Source organism: Hordeum vulgare, chromosome 7H (assembly GCF_904849725.1).
Source record: "Hordeum vulgare subsp. vulgare chromosome 7H, MorexV3_pseudomolecules_assembly, whole genome shotgun sequence".
Classification (NCBI taxonomy): domain Eukaryota; kingdom Viridiplantae; phylum Streptophyta; class Magnoliopsida; order Poales; family Poaceae; genus Hordeum; species Hordeum vulgare.
In genome coordinates, this window is record NC_058524.1 from 52940107 (window position 1) to 52960685 (window position 20579).

A 20579-nucleotide genomic window follows, 5' to 3' on the forward strand; every position below is an offset into this window, starting at 1 on the left:
CTTCGAGTGAAAACCTAAAGCCCGGTCGGACTAGGCGTCGGTGTTGGCATCATCGCTTCCCCCTTTGGGGCGTCGTCTTGAAGGCCATGTGATCCGGTTTGCCCTCTTCATGGGCTAGAGCTCACGACGCTGCAGTCGGCTGGTGCTCGACTGGTAGTGTGGAGGTTATGGTGTCGCAACTTGTGTGCCCGACTTGCTCTTCCTAGGCCGCCGCAGCTCGCTTGCGCACTACTCCCTCCGTTTCTAAATATAAGTCATTTAAGAGATTTTACTAAGAGACTATATACAAAGCAAAATGAGTGAATTTATACTTTAAAGTATGTCTAAATACATCCGTATGTAGTCCTATAGTGAATCGTGTAAAAAGAATTATATTTAGAAATGGAGGGAGTGCATTTTTGCCGCTCGCGTCCTGCTCGCCGTCGCGACCTCCACTCCGTGACGCGCTTGCTCTCGAGTCGGTGCTACGGCCCTGCTCCACGCCGTGTCCACTCCCAAGCCGCAGTTGCCGCAGCTCGTCGCACTCGCCAGCGAGCTCGCGCCTGCCCCCGCGTGCGCGCTCGTCTGCCCCCCGCATGCTCGCATGTCATCGGGGGACCCCGCACTCCTCGTCGGCCACCATTAAGCCTAGGCCGTCGCCGCAGCAGCTGTGCCGCATTCCCGCAACAGCCGTAGAGCACAGGAAGGAGGCGGAACCTTGGAGAGGAACGGGAGGCCGTTGGGCCAGCGCGCGACGACGACGGGGATGGGGGCGGCGGACGTGCGCACGAGCCAGACGCCGAGGGGATCGCCACTGAGGAGCACGACCGAGGGCGCGGCCGATTGCGTGCCCATCCAGAGCTCGGCGTAGGGGAGCGAGGGCTGGTCCGGGTCGGCGACGCCGGGGAGGCGCCTGTCGAGAGGGGGGCGCCACGCCGGCCTCACCCGTACTGTTGCACACCGCAGCGCAGCCGCCGCCGCAGCTCCGGCGTGGCCTCGATCGGAAGCAGGAAACAATTTGTGTGGGCACGATGCGGGGCGAGGCGAGCGATGGCGAGCAGGGCGCGTGCGACAAGGCGGCAGGGCGCAGGCGAGCTGCGAGAGCAGCGACTCGAGAGATGACTGGTCAACAGATCCATTTAACTGGACATCAGAGTGAAATGCGGTGCTATATGATGAGTCAATGTCATATAATCACTCGTTTCACATATATATAAACCGTAATGACCGTATCATGTTTGGTCTTCTATACCTTTTCTCTCCCTAATAATAAGGACTGTCTAAGTCTAAGTCGACTGAGACTTGGCCAAGTCTCAGTCGGCTGACGTCACCCGAAACAGATTAGGCCCATTTTTTATCCTTTCTACTTTTCTTTCATCTGTGGGCTTTGTTTGTTTGTTTGTTTTTTTGTTTGTTTGGGCCGTTTTGACTTTTCAGAACTGGCCTATAAAACAGCCTCAGTCGCCAGCTACAAGACAGAAAAGATGTAAAAAGTCCTTTCTAAACCCTGAACCCATCCCAACCCCTCCCCCCACCCCAAAACACGCCAGCCCCCTCACCCCCTCCCCCAGCTGCACTTTCCCCTCGTTCCTCTCCTCCCTTCCTCCCTCCCTAACCCTATGCAAGGTGGTGGCGGCTGTACTTAGGCATTGAAGAAGCTTCACAAAAATCAAAAGAAAAAGGGCACATCATGGATAGAAGGGGAGGGAAAGAAGCTCACGAGGATGGTTTGTTGAAGGATGGTTTGTTCTGCTCCATCCATGGATCCAATTTTGTAGTTCTTTTTCTCCTCTTCTTTTAGATCTGAAAATCTTGATAAACTCTGTTTTTTTCACAGGAATCTTGGAGCAGTATGGCCAATTCCTTATGGGCAGCCAGGTTTGTTTGTTTTTGAGACCAACTTTGCATGCAAAAACTACATGTGTGTACGTACCATCTGATGCCAAGAAAAAAAGACATAGTTTGTTAAATCTGACTAAAAAAAAGGTAGGGAGGAAGAACTGTAAAGCTAGTAATTTTCTGGCCACTTTGGGTAGCATACATGAAATAGTTTTGTTTCACATTTTAATACCTTGCTGTTAATTGATCATTCCAGACTGAGAAAAATCCAGTTGCAGCAGGCACAACATCCAGATTACTCCAACCAGAGAGCCCTTTTGCAACAAAATCTTCAAAATGTTGATGCTCCAGCTTCCAAGAATTTGCTGACCACTGTTCAGGTAAGAAAAAAGAAAAATTCATTGCAATTTGCTGACCCCCGTTCAGGTAGAAAACAAAAAATTCAGTTCAGTTGCACCACATGTATTTCGTTTATGAATAGAAAAAAGAACTCTTCAAATTCATTGCATCGAAGTATTTTGTGAGATGCTCCAATAACAAAAACTATAAAACAAAAAATGCAGGATATGGATTTCCTTGAAGGTATCAACTTAACTTACACGCAGTTGTTGATGGCTGCCAGTCAAGAGGTACTATAGGAGAAGTATTTTTTATACTTTCACATGTACTACGCAAAAAAAATGGGAAAAAGAACAAAATGTCCGAACTAACTGAATAAAGCAAATTGCATAACATGTTTACTGATAACAGGGTGGGATTGGTGGATCCCAGCATTTTGGTCACAAAGAAAACCCTGGTGGAGGAATTAATCATGAGGTAAAGTTGACTGGATTTTATGTATGTACATTTCACCGCTCTCTTATGTGCCACGACATGAAAAAAAAGATTACTAATTTTGTTATTGATGATGCAGAATGACATGTTCATGCTGACCGAACGATATGGACGCTTGGAACAGGATAACAACATGTGTCAAACAACAAAAACAAAGCAAATACAGAAAATAGACGTTGGGGCGGAAGGTTTTCCTAGTTGGATCTGGGACAACAACCGAACTGAAGAACACACAGGCAGTAGCTACCACTCTGGATACAGACCACACAGCAGTGATGACGATGAAATGGATGACGAATTAGACGATGATTTAACCATTAATGCTGATGAAGCTGCTGGTGGTTTTAGGCTTGGAGAACATTTTACAGATGATACAACTCCAGCTGGTTGTAGTCATGGTCCTAGTTTGACCGACGACATGAGTGCTGATGGTGATTCAGACAATTCTCAACAAGCGTATACGTTTGGAAAAAAACAGAATGTACCTCAATGTGATGATCAACAAGATGAACGAGATGGTGGTACTGGGCACAAGGAAAATATAGAACAGCTTTCACAAGAGGACATTTTAATGTTCCTAGAAAATGATAGTGTTGCCGCAGCTCAGACTTGCAGCCAAGAAGTGCGCAGCCACCATGTCCCGCATGTGGGCATGCCCTTTGTTTCTCATGAAGCTGCATATGCTTTCTATAATGAGTACGCAGCCATCTGTGGTTTTGCAATTAAAAAGGCAGGTACTTACCATGCCAGTAACCCTGGTGGCAAGGCGGTAACACGTTACACTTTCAAATGCAACCGCTCAGGGAAAGTTGTTAGTGAAGATGTGCTGGAAGAAAGGAAAAAAAAGAGACAGCTCAAGAACCAAGAGAAAACAGGGGTTCCACCGCCTGAGAAGGTGAAAAGGAAAAGAAAAAACTTCATTGAAATAACTGGGTGTCAGGCTAAGATGGTTGCAACACGAAAAGGAGAAGTTTGGCTTGTAACATCTATTGGTATGGAACACAACCACACCCTAAGCCCTCCGGATGAGTCCAAATATTTAAGATCACACAAGCATATGACAGAACAAGAGAAGTTGTTCATCAGAACATTCAACTCAGTGCAGATGCCCACTAGGAAGATCATGGCCATTCTTTCTTATCTACGTGGCGGCAATGCGCCCTACACAAAGAAATATGTTAGCAATGTTAGGACAACCATAAACAGAGAAAATGGCAAGAGCGATATGTTACAGGTGCTTGAGTACTTTAGGAACAAGCAGAAAGAAGATCCAAATTTCTACTATGCTTTCAAAGTTGCCGACGAAGACATCAACAAGGTCTTGTGCATATTCTGGGCAGATGGCTACTCGAGAAAAATGTATGAGCTTTATGGTGATTGTTTGAGTTTTGACACAACATACAAAACAAACCGTTACAATCTGCCATTTGCACCATTTGTTGGCATCAGTGGGCATGGTCTCAATTGCTTGTTCGCTTGTGCTATTGTTAACAATGAAACAGTTGACACATTTGAGTGGCTGTTTAAAACATTCCTAGACTGCATGCATCAAAAAACTCCTATGACAGTAATTACGGACCAAGATGTTGCAATGAAAAGTGCTATTCCTACTGTTTTCAAGGGAAGTGTTCATAGGTGCTGCCTCTTCCACATAATGAAAAAGGTTCAGGAGAGATGTGTGCGAACTTTTTCATTAAACCCAGAGTTGTATCCTGATTTCAGTGACATCATACATAACTGCCTTACAGAGGCAGAATTTGAGATGTTGTGGCCCCAAATGACACACAAATATGGAGTCGACAACCTCAAGTACTTCAGGTACATGTGGAAGTACAGGAAGCTGTTTGTCCCAGTGTATTTCAAGAAATGCTTCTTCCCCTTTATCCATTCTACTGCTCGAAGTGAAGGCACAAATGCTATATTTAAGGACAATGTAGGATCAACATTCGGTGTGGTTAGCTTTCTGCGTGAGTACCAACGGATATTGGAAGCAATGCAGGAGAATGAGAAAGAGCAAGACTCACTTACAAGGATAACAAAACCAACCTACTGGCTCTGCAGTGAACTAGAATTGCAGGCTGCTAACAAGTACAATAGAGCTATATTCTACAGATTTCAGAAAGTTATAAAGTTTGCAAACCAGTTGCATGTGGAGGAAGTTGAGAAAAACAGTAGATTTGAGGTGTACAAGACAAGAATGCTTGCTGACAAAGATTTCAGAATCCGCAGATATGTTGTCATTGTTGACATCCACCAAGAGGACTTCACTTGCATTTGTGCGAAGTTTGAAAAAGATGGTCTTGTGTGGAGCCACATTCTTAGAGTGTTAATGCATCTTAACTTGTCGGTGTTGCCCGAGAAATACTACATTCACATATGGAGACCAAAGGAAAAAAAAGACATCAGAAAACTAAGGTATGGAGTCCCTGAGGAACTAACAGCAGGTGACCATCACCTTAGGTACATGTTGTTGTCTAGCAGACTCAATGAATGGGCTTCTGATGCTGCGTCGTCTAATGAAAAATACATGTATCTGGTTGCTGAAGGCGTTAAGATAGAGGCAAAGCTAGATGAGATCACTTTGGCAGAGGAGCAACAAAAAATGCAAGGCAAGCAGTCTGAACCAAGTTCACCTCCATCTCCTGTTATTAACAAAGAACACCCTGATGGTTATGGAGAGAACCTAAAAGATCCATATGTTATTATTTCGAAAGGGCGTCCACAGGAACGTTACAAGACTTTTTTGGAGAAATTACATGCAAAACAACAGATTGGGTGTGGCCACTGTGGTCAGCATGACCATGTTTTTGTTTCATGCACAAACAAACACATTCCAAAGTCTCAATTTCACAAGAAGACTACAGTTGGCAAAAAAACATCAGGTATTTTTAGTTTTTTTGCCTGAATAAAGTTGAAACAAACCTACTAATTCATTGCATCGTAGCTTCCTTGCACCCTCATGGTTGTAAGTAACAAAAAAACCTTGTTGTTGCAGATGTGACTCCTACTTCGCATGATACTTGTATGAAAAATCAAACAGAAGGTAGCAAAAGAAAAAACGAGAAACGGAGTTCACAAAAAGATGCTACTAGTGCACCTAGTGCTGCAAGGGGGCTACCAACTAGTCGTGCAAGGGGGCTACCAGGTAGAAAGACACAAACAGGAGGAAAGCAAAAAAGTGTTGATCAGCAAACAAGTCAAGAAGATTTTGCTACTGCATCTTGAAGAAGACATATCTTGCTCCATCAAGTATTGTAAAAAGACTAGAACCTATGTCATTGATCTGAAAAAATGTTGCTCCATCAAAAAAATTCTGTAGTGGAAACTATGTATTGCTGCAAAAAAAATTGCAATGCAAATGAAGAATACCTTTTTGCGGTGTTGTTGATCTTTGTAAGTGTTGCAAATTCTTGTTACGAATGATGCACAACAAATGGCGACGCATGTTTGTTCTCCCCTCTTTTTGAAGGCTGATGAAATTTAAGATGAAAAAAGCTTTAGAAAAACAGATTCATAATAAATCTTTAAACAATACTAGCAGTGAACCGAATGAAAAAAACAAACAGTTGGTGGCCTTGTGCAAAAAAACAAAATACTAACCATATAGAAAAATCAATCATGAGGTTCTGTGTTGTTTACTCATTTGCCCTCCTCCAGCAAAATGCACAAAACACACACAAAAAAAATGATGACATATAAAAAAAGGAAGCAAAAAATGTTCCGTACGTAAAAATATTTTCTTACGGATGGAGACAAAAAAAATACTATAGACTTAAAAACTCTAAAACAAAAACATATTCATGTACTTTTTTTTAAAACCTTGGTGATGTATTTGCAGCTATTTGCATTTGCAAAAATAAGAATGAAGATAAAAGGAGCAGACTTAGGTTTCAGTACAATAACAAAAAATGGTAGAACGCAAAAAAATGTTTACATCTGTCCAACATGAAAAAAAACATCTAAAAAAATTTGTATTCTTTTTGCTATCCTGTACTATGCAGGATATAGTATTTTCGCTACATTTTCCTATATAAGTCTTTTGTCTTGTGTAGGCAACAGTTTGTTGAGTGGCCACTACTGAGCATCTGGCGTTTGTCTTTCCATGCCTGCGCAAGTTGAAACAAAAAGAAGGGGGAATAAGCAACAATCATTTTAAAGACAAGTGTAAAACAAAAAACAGACTATTAAAATCTGAAAAAAAAATAAGATACAAGAACAAAAAAATGCATGAATTACCCTATAGGCAGTACTCCTTGACACGTTTCTTTTCATCATATAGCTTGTTGTAGGGGCTGAACATGAGATCAACAGCATATCTGATTCTTGCATGTGGTATGTCTTTTGCTGAAAAAGCTATAGGGATTGGGTTCCTTGGGCACCAGTTTCATAGTGAAAATCCCACAATCAGTGCTGACGCAAGTAAAAGGGCAAAAGAAAAAAAAAGTCAGTTTGTTTTGTAAGCCAGAGAACAAAAAATTGTATAAACACAAGGAAAATAACAACGACAAGAACGAGTCGCAAAAAAATATAGTTCTGCTATTTTCTTACTCGTTGTTTTGTTGAGGGACTCTGGGGTATACTGTAGTGAATGAATTGAAGTTCATTGCTTTCATCTGAGATTCGTACCAAATGCAAATAAAACTTGAAATCTGCCATTCATAAGAACAACATGTCTTCATGTTAGCACACATAAAATGCAGAGAAAAACAAAAAAATGTACAAAAGATGTAGTGCTTCAGCTGCAAGTTGAAAATAAAAAAACACACAGTTAGAAAAAAGCTTTGGCTTACAATTTTTTTCTTGATGCCCTTGTGGTACAAGCTGTTCTCGTCATAGACCGAATCCAAAAAATTGAACGTGCGTCCAGTCAAGTCCACGACGAACAGAAAGTAATGTGAGTTGTGCAGTGTTGGAAAGTATAGCTTGTGTTGATCCATTGTGAAGTTTTATCAAAGAAAGTAAGAGTGCAAAAAAAAGTTAGTTTTGATTAATTATGGGAAAAACTAGAAAAACTGTATAGATAGACAGAAAAAAGTTGGAAAACACACCTTATGTGACATGTAAAGGTCATGTGCTTTTGAAGCTCCGGTGAAATTTGTAATTAGCTTGTTCCTCCACCAAATCCTTGCCTCGTCGTTTTTCCATTTTCCAAGAAAATATTCCTTTGAAATTGTGTGTAAGGTTAGAATTTTTAGAATAACAGAAAAAATAACTAATTAAGAATGATGACAGAAAAAAATAAAAAAAAGTAAAAACGTCAAAAGAAGTTCACAGTATAGTTGTATGTTTGCTTACAGATGCAGTGTGAAAGAAGTAGTGCTTTCGTGAGTTCCTAGGATGATTTGAATTGAATAGATGCCTGCAGTACACGTTTATAAGTATGACTCAACACGAGCATCTGTTTTCATTGAGTTCCCGAGCTGTCCGTATGTGGCGATTGTTTTGTCAATGTTAACTACTGCTTTGCTGCACATTTTGAAAAATCAAGGTAAAAAAATACATAAAGAAGCAGTAAAAAAAGAGCAAAAACATTCAGAAAAAAATTTACTGCATGTTTTAAGGAAAACTTACGTTGCTATGCCTTCAACATCACCCAAAAATGTTATGATTTCGTACATCTTTAACTCATGTTGCATTATTGGACCCCTATCATCACACTCATATGGAGAACTGAGGTACCTGCTTGGTTGAATAACCCTCTTTGGTGGTAAATTTTCTTTTCCACGGAAACTGCTTGACGTTCCTAGCGACAGACTTGTATTGTAAATATCATCTGTTCTATTCACCATTGTGTTTCTTTGTTCCCTGAAGTTGCTATCTCGATAAATTTTGAGCTCTCCTGGCTATGTAAAATGGGGGAAAATTTCAAAAAAAAAAGGTCAGAGTTGTAATCAAGAAAAGAAGGGGACAGAAAAACAAAAAAGAAGAACAAAAAAAGAAGAAAAACAGACTAAAAAATGGCCCCCTACAGATTTTTCTTCTATGAAATGTACTTCATTTCCTTTGCTATCGATGGAATCTTGGTCATAGTTTTCTTCCTCAACAAATAACCTTCTACCTACTATTGGTACATTGTAGTATTGCTGTGAAAAACACACAAAAGGCAACAGAAAAACAAAAAACATCATTAGATTCAAACAGAGAATGAGAACAGTTGTTCTTGGGCAAACAAAACGTACATAAAAAATTTGAAAACTACCTTCCTCATTTTGAGTGGGGGGCTTTCTGTTTTCATGTGGCTATTACTTTTCCATGGCGAGTAGCAGGTTTGCTTGTGATTCCAAAACGTTGTTGCTTGGACTTCAGGTGTTACCTGCAGCAAAAAAATAATGAGAAAATGAAAAAAATGAAACTTAACAAAATACTCACCATACATTTCTATGGGCAAAAAGAAGTATAGTTAAAAGATAAACCACAAAAATAGATTTTGAGTGCTCACCAAATCAACAATCTCCTCATCTGGTATGGCAGGTTTTGGTGTTTTGCACATCTGGTAACTTTGTGGGTCCCTCTGGGCACACTGAATGCTTATAACCTTGAACGAACTACTGCTTCCCTGTTTTTGTGATTAACAACAAAAAAAACAAATTTAAAATACGACACAAATAGCAACAAAAAATTTTAAAAAAGTTATCGTACCATACCTTTTGGTTTGTATTATCTTGGAGATGAACATCAAAATCTTTAGACTGTATTTCCTTGAAGTTTTTTGCGATTTTGAACTTTGCTTCCTCCTTATAGAAAAAAAAAATGTAAGTGCTACAAAAAGAAGTTTGATGTTCACAATACAAAAAATTTACATGCACCAGAGAAAACAGACAAAACAAAAAAACAGACCTCTATGTTTTTGTTGTAACACGCATCTTTCATTCCTACGGGCCTCCATAGTTCATGTTCTTCAATAATATTTGCACAATCATCTACATCATCAGAGATCCTGAATGACGGGGTGATGTCGTCAACAAAGTAATATGTTTCCCTTGCGTTGTCTAGAAAATTACTAATCATATTGTATCCTCTTTGAAAGATCTCATCTGTATGTGCGGGAAGAAAGAAAATGTTAGACCGTTTGTGATTGTTTATGTGTTTTGGAAAAAAAATAAACAGATCAGACTAAGAGAAAAGACATAGTTACCACTCTCTGGTTCCAGTGGTACATTAATGTCTATACTTCGATTATCCAGACGCCCGATGAACTTGTTGGTATTCGGATCCTGTTTTCAACGAAAAAAAGGAAAAGTAGATGATGCAAACAAAAGTTGTACAAACAAAACTGTTGAGATGTGCATCTAATTTTTTTTACATACCAATTCCTGTACAGGAGTGTTCTGAAAACCAAAAAATGTTGTTGGCTTCAATTGTGAGACGTTTATTTTGGACTGAATGAGCTCTGTATGTATGTCTTCTTTCACAGTATGTACTACATTTCGAGTGTGATCTTCTTTACTATCTATGTTAAGCATGTAGTTGAAGCTGCTGCTCTTGTCCTGTTGATTACAAAAATTTTGTTCTTCCTCACATTTCTCCCTTGGTTCATTCTGTGAGATAACCTGTTGTAAGAACATACAAAAAACAAAAGAGAAGCAAAATTTGGTTGAGAACATTTTATTTTTTTGAAATCAGCTCCAATACAAAAAAAGAACAAAAAGTCATACTACATACATTGAAAGTGACTTCAGATGACTTCTTCTGCTTGATTGCACAAAAAGTTTGTTGTCCACTACTTGATTGCGAAGCTCCTCTTTTTCTTTTGTAGTGGATCAAAACATCTGTGGATGAATCAAGATGCAAGTCAAAAAAATAAATGTAAGTTCAATCAAAGACAAAGCTGATGTAATGCATTGAAATGGTCTTTACCTTTGTGTGAATGAGTTATTTGTGCTCTACTTCCTTGTACTTGGTTTAGTTCAACAAGAGTTGTTGTGGCTGTAACAGGTATTTGCATTTTACATTCTGTTTCATGGTTGGCCTGGGTAAGCAGCAATTTTTTCCCTGTTGTAGCATCATTTTTTGAGGTAAAAGACCCAGCAGACTGTTGACTCGATGATAAAACATCCATTTCCTTTTTACATTCTTCTTAGGGATTGGTCTCCTTGTGCAACAAGATTTTCCCCTTGACGGCATGATTTTTTGAAACGGAAGACCCAACAGAGTGCTGACTACTTGAAACAGCAGGCATTTCCTTTTTTACATTCAGCTTGAAGGTCGGTCTGGGTGCCCAGCAAGATTTTTTGCTCCTCAGCATTAGTTTTGAAAGCCGGAGACCCATCAGATTGCTGACTGCTTGTTATAACCTTCTTTTTTATTTTATTCATTTCCACAATATCTCCTGCAATGAGTAGAAGAATGATTTAAAAATTTTGACACATTCTATTCAAAAACAAACACATAAAAAGATGGGCAAAAAAAGACGTACAAAATATGACTTAACAACATACACACATACCTCCATCGTTATCGTCCGCATGGTCGCTTGAATTAAGCTTCATAGTGTCTCCAGATTTGTTGCATTCCTGACTTGGGATCAACTCAGTTCCAGTAGAGCCCACTTTAACGGTGTTGCCTCACTCGCATGACCCATTTGTTATGATCCGAATTGTCTCCAACACAAGCCCTTTTGCTTTCATACAGGTATTAATATCTTGATCCCTCATTTGTTTTCAAAAGCAATGAATATTTCTTCTTTGACCTGTTGCAACATAAGAACATGAGTCACTAGAAAATAAAAAAAGCGAATCACAAAAAATTGTAGTTTTCATACCTTGTCAGTCAAAAAATTTCCTGCAGCAATCTTAATCGCTTTCCTAAAATTTGTATTCTTGATGGTGCTTGCCCACTCACATGTTCCTTCTTTATAGCACGTCTCTATTTCTTTTTTTATCTGCAAGATGCATGCAAAAAATAGAAAACTATGAATACAGACAATCTAAAAAATTAACTTTCAAAAGCACATTGCAAGAAAAGAGACATATATAAGTTGATAATCTATGAAAACTTTCAGAAAAAAAAGACAAAAAAATGAAAAACTTACTCGTAGAGGTCCATATTTTCCATCTTTTCCAATGGTCATGTCACTGAAATGCTTAATCATTTGTCCTTTCCAAACACATATCCTAGGCATAAAAGGTGCCACCTGGATTGATCCAAAATCAATGTAATCTAAGCAACGGACCTGCAGAAACATAAAAATCAAAAAAAACTTACAAAAAAAGATTTCCATGTGTGCAAAATTCAAACAGATACTAGCATGAGGAAAAGAAAAAATTTGATACAGCAGAAAAGAAAAGTCAAAAGGCACATACTGCTATGTGGTATATGTGTTGGAAATATGCCCTAGAGGCAATAATAAATTAGTTATTACTATATTTCTTAGTTCATGATAATCGTTTATTATCCATGCTATAATTGTATTGATTGGAAACACAATACTTGTGTGGATACATAGACAAAACACTGTCCCTAGTAAGCCTCTAGTTGACTAGCTCGTTGATCAAAGATGGTCAAGGTTTCCTGGCCATAGGCAAGTGTTGTCACTTGATAACGGGATCACATCATTAGGAGAATCATGTGATGGACTAGACCCAAACTAATAGACGTAGCATGTTGATCGTGTCATTTTGTTGCTACTGTTTTCTGCGTGTCAAGTATTTGTTCCTATGACCATGAGATCATATAACTCACGGACACCGGAGGAATGCTTTGTGTGTATCAAACGTCGCAACGTAACTGGGTGACTATAAAGATGCTCTACAGGTATCTCCGAAGGTGTTCGTTGAGTTAGTATAGATCGAGACTGGGATTTGTCACTCCGTGTGACGGAGAGGTATCTCGGGGCCCACTCGGTAATACAACATCACACACAAGCCTTGCAAGCAATGTAACTTAATGTAAGTTGCGGGATCTTGTATTACGGAACGAGTAAAGAGACTTGCCGGTAAACGAGATTGAAATAGGTATGCGGATACTAACGATCGAATCTCGGGCAAGTAACATACCGAAGGACAAAGGGAATGACATACGGGATTATATGAATCCTTGGCACTGAGGTTCAAACGATAAGATCTTCGTAGAATATGTAGGATCCAATATGGGCATCCAGGTCCCGCCATTGGATATTGACCGAGGAGTCTCTCGGGTCATGTCTACATAGTTCTCGAACCCGCAGGGTCTGCACACTTAAGGTTCGACGTTGTTTTATGCGTATTTGAGTTATATGGTTGGTTACCGAATGTTGTTCGGAGTCCCAGATGAGATCATGGACGTCACGAGGGTTTCCGGAATGGTCCGGAAACGAAGATTGATATATAGGATGACCTCATTTGGTTACCGGAAGGTTTTCGTGCATTACCGGAAAAGTTTCGGGCTCATCGGTAGTGTACCGGGAGTTCCGGGAGGGGTGCCGGGGACCATCGGGAGGGGTGTCACGCCCCAAGGGGTCTCATGGGCTGTGGGAAGAGATAAACCAGCCCCTAGTGGGCTGGAATAAGTTCCCACTAAGGCCCATAAGGTTTGAGAAGGAAAAAACACAAGGTGGAAAGAGTTTCCAAGTGGGAAGGTGGAATCCTACTCCAAGTAGGATTGGAGTAGGACTCCTCCACCTCCAATTTCGGCCAAACCTTTAGGTTTTGAGGCTGCCTCCTCCCCTCCCTCCCACCTATATATACGGAGGTTTTAGGGCTGATTTGAGACGACTTTTCCACGGCAGCCCGACCACATACCTCCATAGTTTTTCCTCTAGATCGCGTTTCTGCGGAGCTCGGGCGGAGCCCTGCTGAGACAAGGTCATCACCAACCTCCGGAGCGCCGTCACGCTGCCGGAGAACTCTTCTACCTCTCCGTATCTCTTGCTGGATCAAGAAGGCCGAGATCATCGTCGAGTTGTACGTGTGCTGAACGCGGAGGTGCCGTCCGTTCGGTACTAGATCGTGGGACTGATCGCGGGATTGTTCGCGGGGCGGATCGAGGGACGTGAGGACGTTCCACTACATCAACCGCGTTCTCTAACGCTTCTGTTGTACGGTCTACAAGGGTACGTAGATCACTCATCCCCTCTCGTAGATGGACATCACCATGATAGGTCTTCGTGCGCGTAGGAAAATTTTTGTTTCCCATGCGTCGTTCCCCAACAGTGATATCAGAGCTAGGTTCATGCGTAGATGTCTTCTCGAGTAGAACACAAAAGTTTTTGTGGGCGGTGATGTGCGTTTTGCTGCCCTCCTTAGTCTTTTCTTGATTCCACGGTATTGTTGGATTGAAGCGGCTTGGACCGACATTACTCGTACGCTTACGAGAGACTGGTTTCATCGTTACGAGTAACCCCCTTTGCTCAAATATGACTGGCAAGTGTCGGTTTCTCCAACTTTAGTTGAATCGGATTTGACCGAGGAGGTCCTTGGATGAGGTTAAATAGCAACTCATATATCGCCGTTGTGGTGTTTGCGTAAGTAAGATGTGATCCTACTAGATACCCATGGTCACCACGTAAAACATGCAAACAACAAAATTAGAGGACGTCTAACTTGTTTTTGCAGGGTATGATTGTGATGTGATATGGCCAACGATGTGATGTGATATATTGGATGTATGAGATGATCATGTTGTAATAGAAATATCGACTTGCACGTCGATGGTACGGCAACCGGCAGGAGCCATAGGGTTGTCTTTATAACTAACGTTTGTGCTTGCAGATGCATTTACTATTTTGCTAGGACGTAGCTTTAGTAGTAATAGCATGAGTAGCACGACAACCCCGATGGCGACACGTTGATGGAGATCATGTTGATGGAGATCATGGTGTGACGCCGGTGACAAGAAGATCGTGCCGGTGCTTTGGTGATGGAGATCAAGAAGCACGTGATGATGGCCATATCATGTCACTTATGAATTGCATGTGATGTTAATCCTTTTATGCACCTTATTTTGCTTAGAACGACGGTAGCATTATGAGGTGATCTCTCACTAAAATTTCAAGATGAAATTGTGTTCTCCCCGACTGTGCACCGTTGCTACAGTTCGTCGTTTTGAGACACCACGTGATGATCGGGTGTGATAGACTCAACGTTCACATACAACGGGTGCAAAACAGTTGCGCACGCGGAACACTCGGGTTAAGCTTGACGAGCCTAGCATGTGCAGACATGGCCTCGGAACACATGAGACCGAAAGGTCGAGCATGAATCGTATAGTTGATATGACTAGCATAGAGATGCTTACCACTGAAACTATTCTCGACTCACGTGATGATCGGACTTGAGATAGTGGATTTGGATCATGTACCACTCAAATGACTAGAGAGATGTACTTTTTGAGTGGGAGTTCTTAAGTAATATGATTAATTCAACTAATTGTCATGAACATAGTCTAATGGTCTTTGCGAATTACGATGTAGCTTGCGCTATAGCTCTACTGTTTTTACATGTTCCTAGAGAAAATTTAGTTGAAAACTGATAGTAGCAAAACTTTGCAGACTGGGTCTGTAAAACCGAGGATTGTCCTCGTTGCTGCGCAGAAGGATTATGTCCTTAATGCACCACTCGGTGTGCTGCACCTCGAGCGTCGTCTGTGGATGCTATGAACATCCGACATACACGTTTATGATGACTACACGATAGTTCAGTGCAAAATACTTAATGGCTTAGAAGCAAGGCGCCGAAAACGTTGTAAAATGTCACGGAACATAAGTGATGTTCTAAAGAGATGAAATTGTGATTTCATGCGTGTGCCCTTGTTAAGAGGTACGAGACCTTCGACAAGATTATTTGTCCACAAAGTAAAGGAGAAAGGCTCAATCGTTGAGCGTGTGCTCAGATTGTCTGAGTACGACAATCGCTTGAATCAAGTGGGAGTTAATCTTCCAGATGAGATAGTGATAGTTCTCCAAAGTCACTGCCACCAAGCTGTGAGAGCTTCGTGATGAACTATAACATATCAAGGATACATACAATGATCCTTGAGCGATTCGCGATGTTTGACACTGCGAAAGTAGAAATCAAGAAGGAGCATCAATAGTTGATGGTTTGTAAAACCACTAAGTTTCAAGAAAGGCAAGGGCTAGAAGGGATACTTCGTGAAATGGCAAAACAGTTGCTGCACTAATGAAGAGACCCAAGATTAAACCCAAACCCGAGACTAAGTGCTTCTGTAATGAGGGGAACAATCACTGAGGCGGAGCAACTCAAGATACTTGGTAGATAAGAAGGCTGGCAAAAGTCGAAAGAAGTGTATTTGATATACATGATGTTGATGTGTACTTTACTAGTACTCCTAGTAGCACGAGGGTATTGGATACCGGTTCGGTTGCTAAGTGATTAGTGAAGCGAAATGAAAGCTACGGCATAAACGGAGACTAGCTAAAGGCGAGGTGACGATACGTGTTGGAAGTGTTTCCAAGATTGATATGATCAAACGTCGCACGCTCCCTCTACCATCGGGATTGGTGTTAAACCTAAATAATTGTTATTTGGTGCTTGCGTTAAGCATGAACATGATTGGATCGTGTTTATTGCAATATGATTATTCATTTAAAGAGAATAATGGTTACTCTATTTTCTTGAATAATCACCTTCAATGGTTTATTGAATCTCGATCGTAGTGTTACACATGTTCATGATATTGGTGCCAAAAGATACGAGGTAATGATGATAGTACCACTTACTTGTGGCACTGCCGCTTGAGTCATGTTAGTATAAATTGCATGAAGAGGCTCCATGCTGATGGATCTTTATACTCACCTGATTTCGAATCACTAGTGACATGCGAATCATACCACATGAGCAAGGCCTTGTTTTCATTGAGATGAAATAAGATAGTAACTTCTTGGAAGTGATACATTTTGATGTATGCAGTCCAATGGGTGCTGAGGCACGCAGTGGATATCATTATGTTCTTACTTCACTGACGATTTGAGTAGATACAGGAGTATTTACTTAATGAATCACAAGTCTAAAATGTTGAAAAGTTCAATTCCGTTTCAGAGTGAAGTTCGTCGTAACAAGAGGATAAACTGTCTACGATATGATCATGGAAATGAATATCTGAGTTACGAGTTTTGGTACACAGTTAAGACAATGTGGAAATTGTTTCGCAGTTCATGCCACCTGGAACATCATAGTGTGATGATGTGTCTGAACGTCATAGCCACACACTATTTGGTATGGTGCATACTATGATGTCTCTTATCGAATTACCACTATCGTTTATGGGTTATGCATTAGAGACAACTGCACTCACTTTAAATGGGGCACCGCGTATTTCCGTTGAGATGACACAGTATAGACTGAGGTTTAGAGAAATCTAAACTGTCGTTTCTTGAAAGTTTGGGGTTTCGACACTTATGTGAAAAAGTTTCAGTCTGATAAGCTCGAACCCAAAGCGGATAAATGCATCTTCATAGGATATCCAAAACACTTGGGTACATCTCCTATCTCAGATCCGAAAGCAAAGTGTTTGTTTCTAGAAACGGATCCTTTCTCGAGGAAAGGTTTCTCTTGAAAGAATTGAGTGGGAGGGTAGTAGAACTTGATGAGGTTATTGAACCATCACTTCAACCAGTGTGTAGCAGGGCGCAGGAAGTTGTTCATGTGGCGCCTACACCAATTGAAGTGGAAGCTGATGATGATGATCATTGAGCTTCGAATCAAGTTACTACAAACCTCGTAGGTCGACAAGGTCGCGTACTGCTGCAGAGTAGTACGGTAACCCTGTCTTGGAGGTCATGTTGTTGAGCAACAGTGAACCTACGAGTTATGGAGAAAGCGATGGTGGGCCCAGATTCCGACAAATGGCTGGAAGCCATGAAATCCGAGAGAGGATCCATGTGTGAAAACAAAGTGTAGACTTTGGTAGAACTACTTGATGGTCATAGGACTATTGGGTAAAAATGGATCTTTAAAAGAAGACATGCGATGATGGTGATAAGTCACTATTAAGAAAAGCTCGACTTGTCGCAAAGATGTTTTCGATAAGATCAAACAGTTGACTATGATGAGACTTTCTCACTCGTAGCGATGCTAAAAGTCTGTTAGAATTATGTTAGTTGTTGATGCATTATTTATGAAATATTGCACGTAGGATGTCAAAACATTGTTTTATCGACGGTTTCCTTGAGCAAACATTGTATGTGATACAACCAGAAGGTTTTGTCGATCCTAAAGATACTAGCAAGTATGCAAGCTCCAGTGATCCTTCAATGGACTGGTGCAAGCATCTCAGAGTTGGAATATACACTTTGATGAGATGATCAAAGATTTTGGGTTTGTACAAGGTTTATGAGAAACTTGTATTTCCAAAGAAGTGAGTGGGAGCACTATAGAATTTCTGATAGGTATATGTGGTTGACATATTGTGGATCAGAAGTAATGTAGAATTTCTGTAAAGCATACAAGGTTGTTTGAAAGAAGTTTTCAAAGGAGTACCTGGATTACGCTACTTGAACGTTGAGCATCAAAGATCTATGGAGATAGATCGAAAGCGCTTAATCGAAGTTTCAACAAGATGCATGCCTTGACAAGTTTTTGAAAGAGTTCAAAATAGACCAGCAAAGAAGGAGTTCTTGGTTGCGTTGTGAGGTGTGAATTTGAGTAAGACTCAAAACCCGACCACGGCAGAATAAAGAGAATAGACGAAGGTCGTCTTCTATGCCTTAGCCATAGAATCTAAAGTATGCCATGTTGTGTACCGCACCTGAAGTGTGCCTTGACTCAAAGTATGTTGAGAGGTACAGAGAGTGATCCATGATTGAATCACTAGCAGCGGTCGAAATTTATCCTTAGTAACTAATGGACTAAGGAATTTTTCTCGATTATGGAGGTGGTTAAAGAGTTTGTCGTAAAGGGTTACGTCAATGCAAGATTTGACACTAATCCGGATAACTATGAGTAGTGAAACGGATTCGTATAGTAGAGTAGATATTTGGAGCATTTCCGAATAGCACGTAGTAGCAGCATCTATAAGATGACATAAAGATTTGTAAAGAATGCACGAATCTGAAAGTTTCAGAACCGTTGACTAAAACCTCTCTCACGAGCAAGACGTGATAGACCCCATAACTATATGGGTGTTGGATTCGTTGGAATCACATGGTGATGTGAACTAGATTATTGACTCTAGTGCAAGTGGGAGACTGTTGGAAATATGCCCTAGAGGCAATAATAAATTAGTTATTATTATATTTCTTAGTTCATGATAATCGTTTATTATCCATGCTATAATTGTATTGATTGGAAACACAATACTTGTGTGGATACATAGACAAAACACTGTCCCTAGTAAGCCTCTAGTTGACTAGCTCGTTGATCAAAGATGGTCAAGGTTTCCTGGCCATAGGCAAGTGTTGTCACTTGATAACGGGATCACGTCATTAGGAGAATCATGTGATGGACTAGACCCAAACTAATAGACGTAGCATGTTGATCGTGTCATTTTGTTGCTACTGTTTTCTGCGTGTCAAGTATTTGTTCCTATGACCATGAGATCATATAACTTACGGACACCGGAGGAATGCTTTGTGTGTATCAAACGTCGCAACGTAACTGGGTGACTATAAAGATGCTCTACAGGTATCTCCGAAGGTGTTCGTTGAGTTAGTATAGATCGAGACTGGGATTTGTCACTCCGTGTGACGGAGAGGTATCTCGGGGCCCACTCGGTAATACAACATCACACACAAGCCTTGCAAGCAATGTAACTTAATGTAAGTTGCGGGATCTTGTATTACGGAACGAGTAAAGAGACTTGCCGGTAAACGAGATTGAAATAGGTATGCGGATACTAACGATCGAATCTCGGGCAAGTAACATACCGAAGGACAAAGGAAATGACATACGGGATTATATGAATCCTTGGCACTGAGGTTCAAACGATAAGATCTTCGTAGAATATGTAGGATCCAATATGGGCATCCAGGTCCCGCTATTGGATATTGACCGAGGAGTCTCTCGGGTCATGTCTACATAGTTCTCGAACCCGCAGGGTCTGCACACTTAAGGTTCGACGTTGTTTTATGCGTATTTGAGTTATATGGTTGGTTACCGAATGTTGTTCGGAGTCCCGGATGAGATCACGGACGTCACGAGGGTTTCCGGAATGGTCCGGAAACGAAGATTGATATATAGGATGACCTCATTTGGTTACCGGAAGGTTTTCGTGCATTACCGGAAAAGTTTCGGGCTCATCGGTAGTGTACCGGGAGTGCCGGGAGGAGTGCCGGGGACCATCGGGAGGGGTGTCACGCCCCAAGGGGTCTCATGGGCTGTGGGAAGAGATAAACCAGCCCCTAGTGGGCTGGAATAAGTTCCCACTAAGGCCCATAAGGTTTGAGAAGGAAAAAACACAAGGTGGAAAGAGTTTCCAAGTGGGAAGGTGGAATCCTACTCCAAGTAGGATTGGAGTAGGACTCCTCTACCTCCAATTTCGGCCAAACCTTTAGGTTTTGAGGCTGCCTCCTCCCCTCCCTCCCACCTATATATACGGAGGTTTTAGGGCTGATTTGAGACGACTTTTCCACGGCAGCCCGACCACATACCTCCACAGTTTTTCCTCTAGATCGCGTTTCTACGGAGCTCGGGCGGAGCCCTGCTGAGACAAGGTCATCACCAACCTCCGGAGCGCTGTCACGCTGCCGGAGAACTCTTCTACCTCTCCGTCTCTCTTGCTGGATCAAGAAGGCCGAGATCATCGTCGAGCTCTACGTGTGCTGAACGCGGAGGTGCCGTCCGTTCGGTACTAGATCGTGGGACTGATCGCGGGATTGTTCGCGGGGCGGATCGAGGGACGTGAGGACGTTCCACTACATCAACCGCGTTCTCTAACGCTTCTGCTGTACGGTCTACAAGGGTACGTAGATCACTCATCCCCTCTCGTAGATGGACATCACCATGATAGGTCTTCGTGCGCGTAGGAAAATTTTTGTTTCCCATGCGTCGTTCCCC

At 41.4% G+C, this 20579-nt stretch overlaps 2 protein-coding genes and 2 long non-coding RNA genes across 5 annotated transcripts; 1 reads left to right on the forward strand and 3 right to left on the reverse strand.

Annotated features, from left to right (window-relative positions):
- The first annotated feature begins 1546 nt into the window (after window positions 1-1546).
- On the forward strand, window positions 1547-6012 carry LOC123412263 (protein FAR1-RELATED SEQUENCE 5-like). 2 transcript variants are annotated; one of them, XM_045105210.1, is made up of 7 exons: window positions 1547-1721; window positions 1817-1857; window positions 2097-2198; window positions 2382-2447; window positions 2569-2634; window positions 2732-5534; window positions 5648-6012. In XM_045105210.1, exons 1-7 carry the CDS (start codon window positions 1670-1672, stop codon window positions 5875-5877), a joined length of 3360 nt encoding a protein of 1119 aa, XP_044961145.1. In that variant the 5' UTR covers window positions 1547-1669; the 3' UTR covers window positions 5878-6012. The 2 variants fall into 2 exon arrangements, with proteins under 2 accessions (XP_044961145.1, XP_044961146.1); XM_045105211.1 differs by having other exon boundaries at window positions 2100-2198.
- On the reverse strand, window positions 1803-2089 carry LOC123412265. Its single transcript, XR_006613459.1, has 2 exons — window positions 2051-2089; window positions 1803-1915 (listed from the first exon to the last, which is right to left on the reverse strand). It is a non-coding gene; the product is annotated as an uncharacterized LOC123412265 (long non-coding RNA).
- On the reverse strand, window positions 2100-7032 carry LOC123412264. Its single transcript, XR_006613458.1, has 3 exons — window positions 6889-7032; window positions 6022-6122; window positions 2100-2190 (listed from the first exon to the last, which is right to left on the reverse strand). It is a non-coding gene; the product is annotated as an uncharacterized LOC123412264 (long non-coding RNA).
- Window positions 7033-7795: 763 nt separating this feature from the next.
- LOC123408256 lies at window positions 7796-11971 on the reverse strand. Its single transcript, XM_045101407.1, has 15 exons — window positions 11955-11971; window positions 11684-11824; window positions 11414-11533; window positions 11099-11341; window positions 10510-10981; window positions 10315-10421; window positions 9960-10202; window positions 9788-9866; window positions 9490-9686; window positions 9297-9383; window positions 9092-9208; window positions 8852-8965; window positions 8622-8735; window positions 8224-8495; window positions 7796-8118 (listed from the first exon to the last, which is right to left on the reverse strand). The coding sequence occupies exons 5-15, from the start codon at window positions 10709-10711 to the stop codon at window positions 8025-8027; spliced, it is 1626 nt and encodes a 541-aa protein (XP_044957342.1). The 5' UTR covers window positions 10712-10981; window positions 11099-11341; window positions 11414-11533; window positions 11684-11824; window positions 11955-11971; the 3' UTR covers window positions 7796-8024.
- Window positions 11972-20579: the final 8608 nt, after the last annotated feature.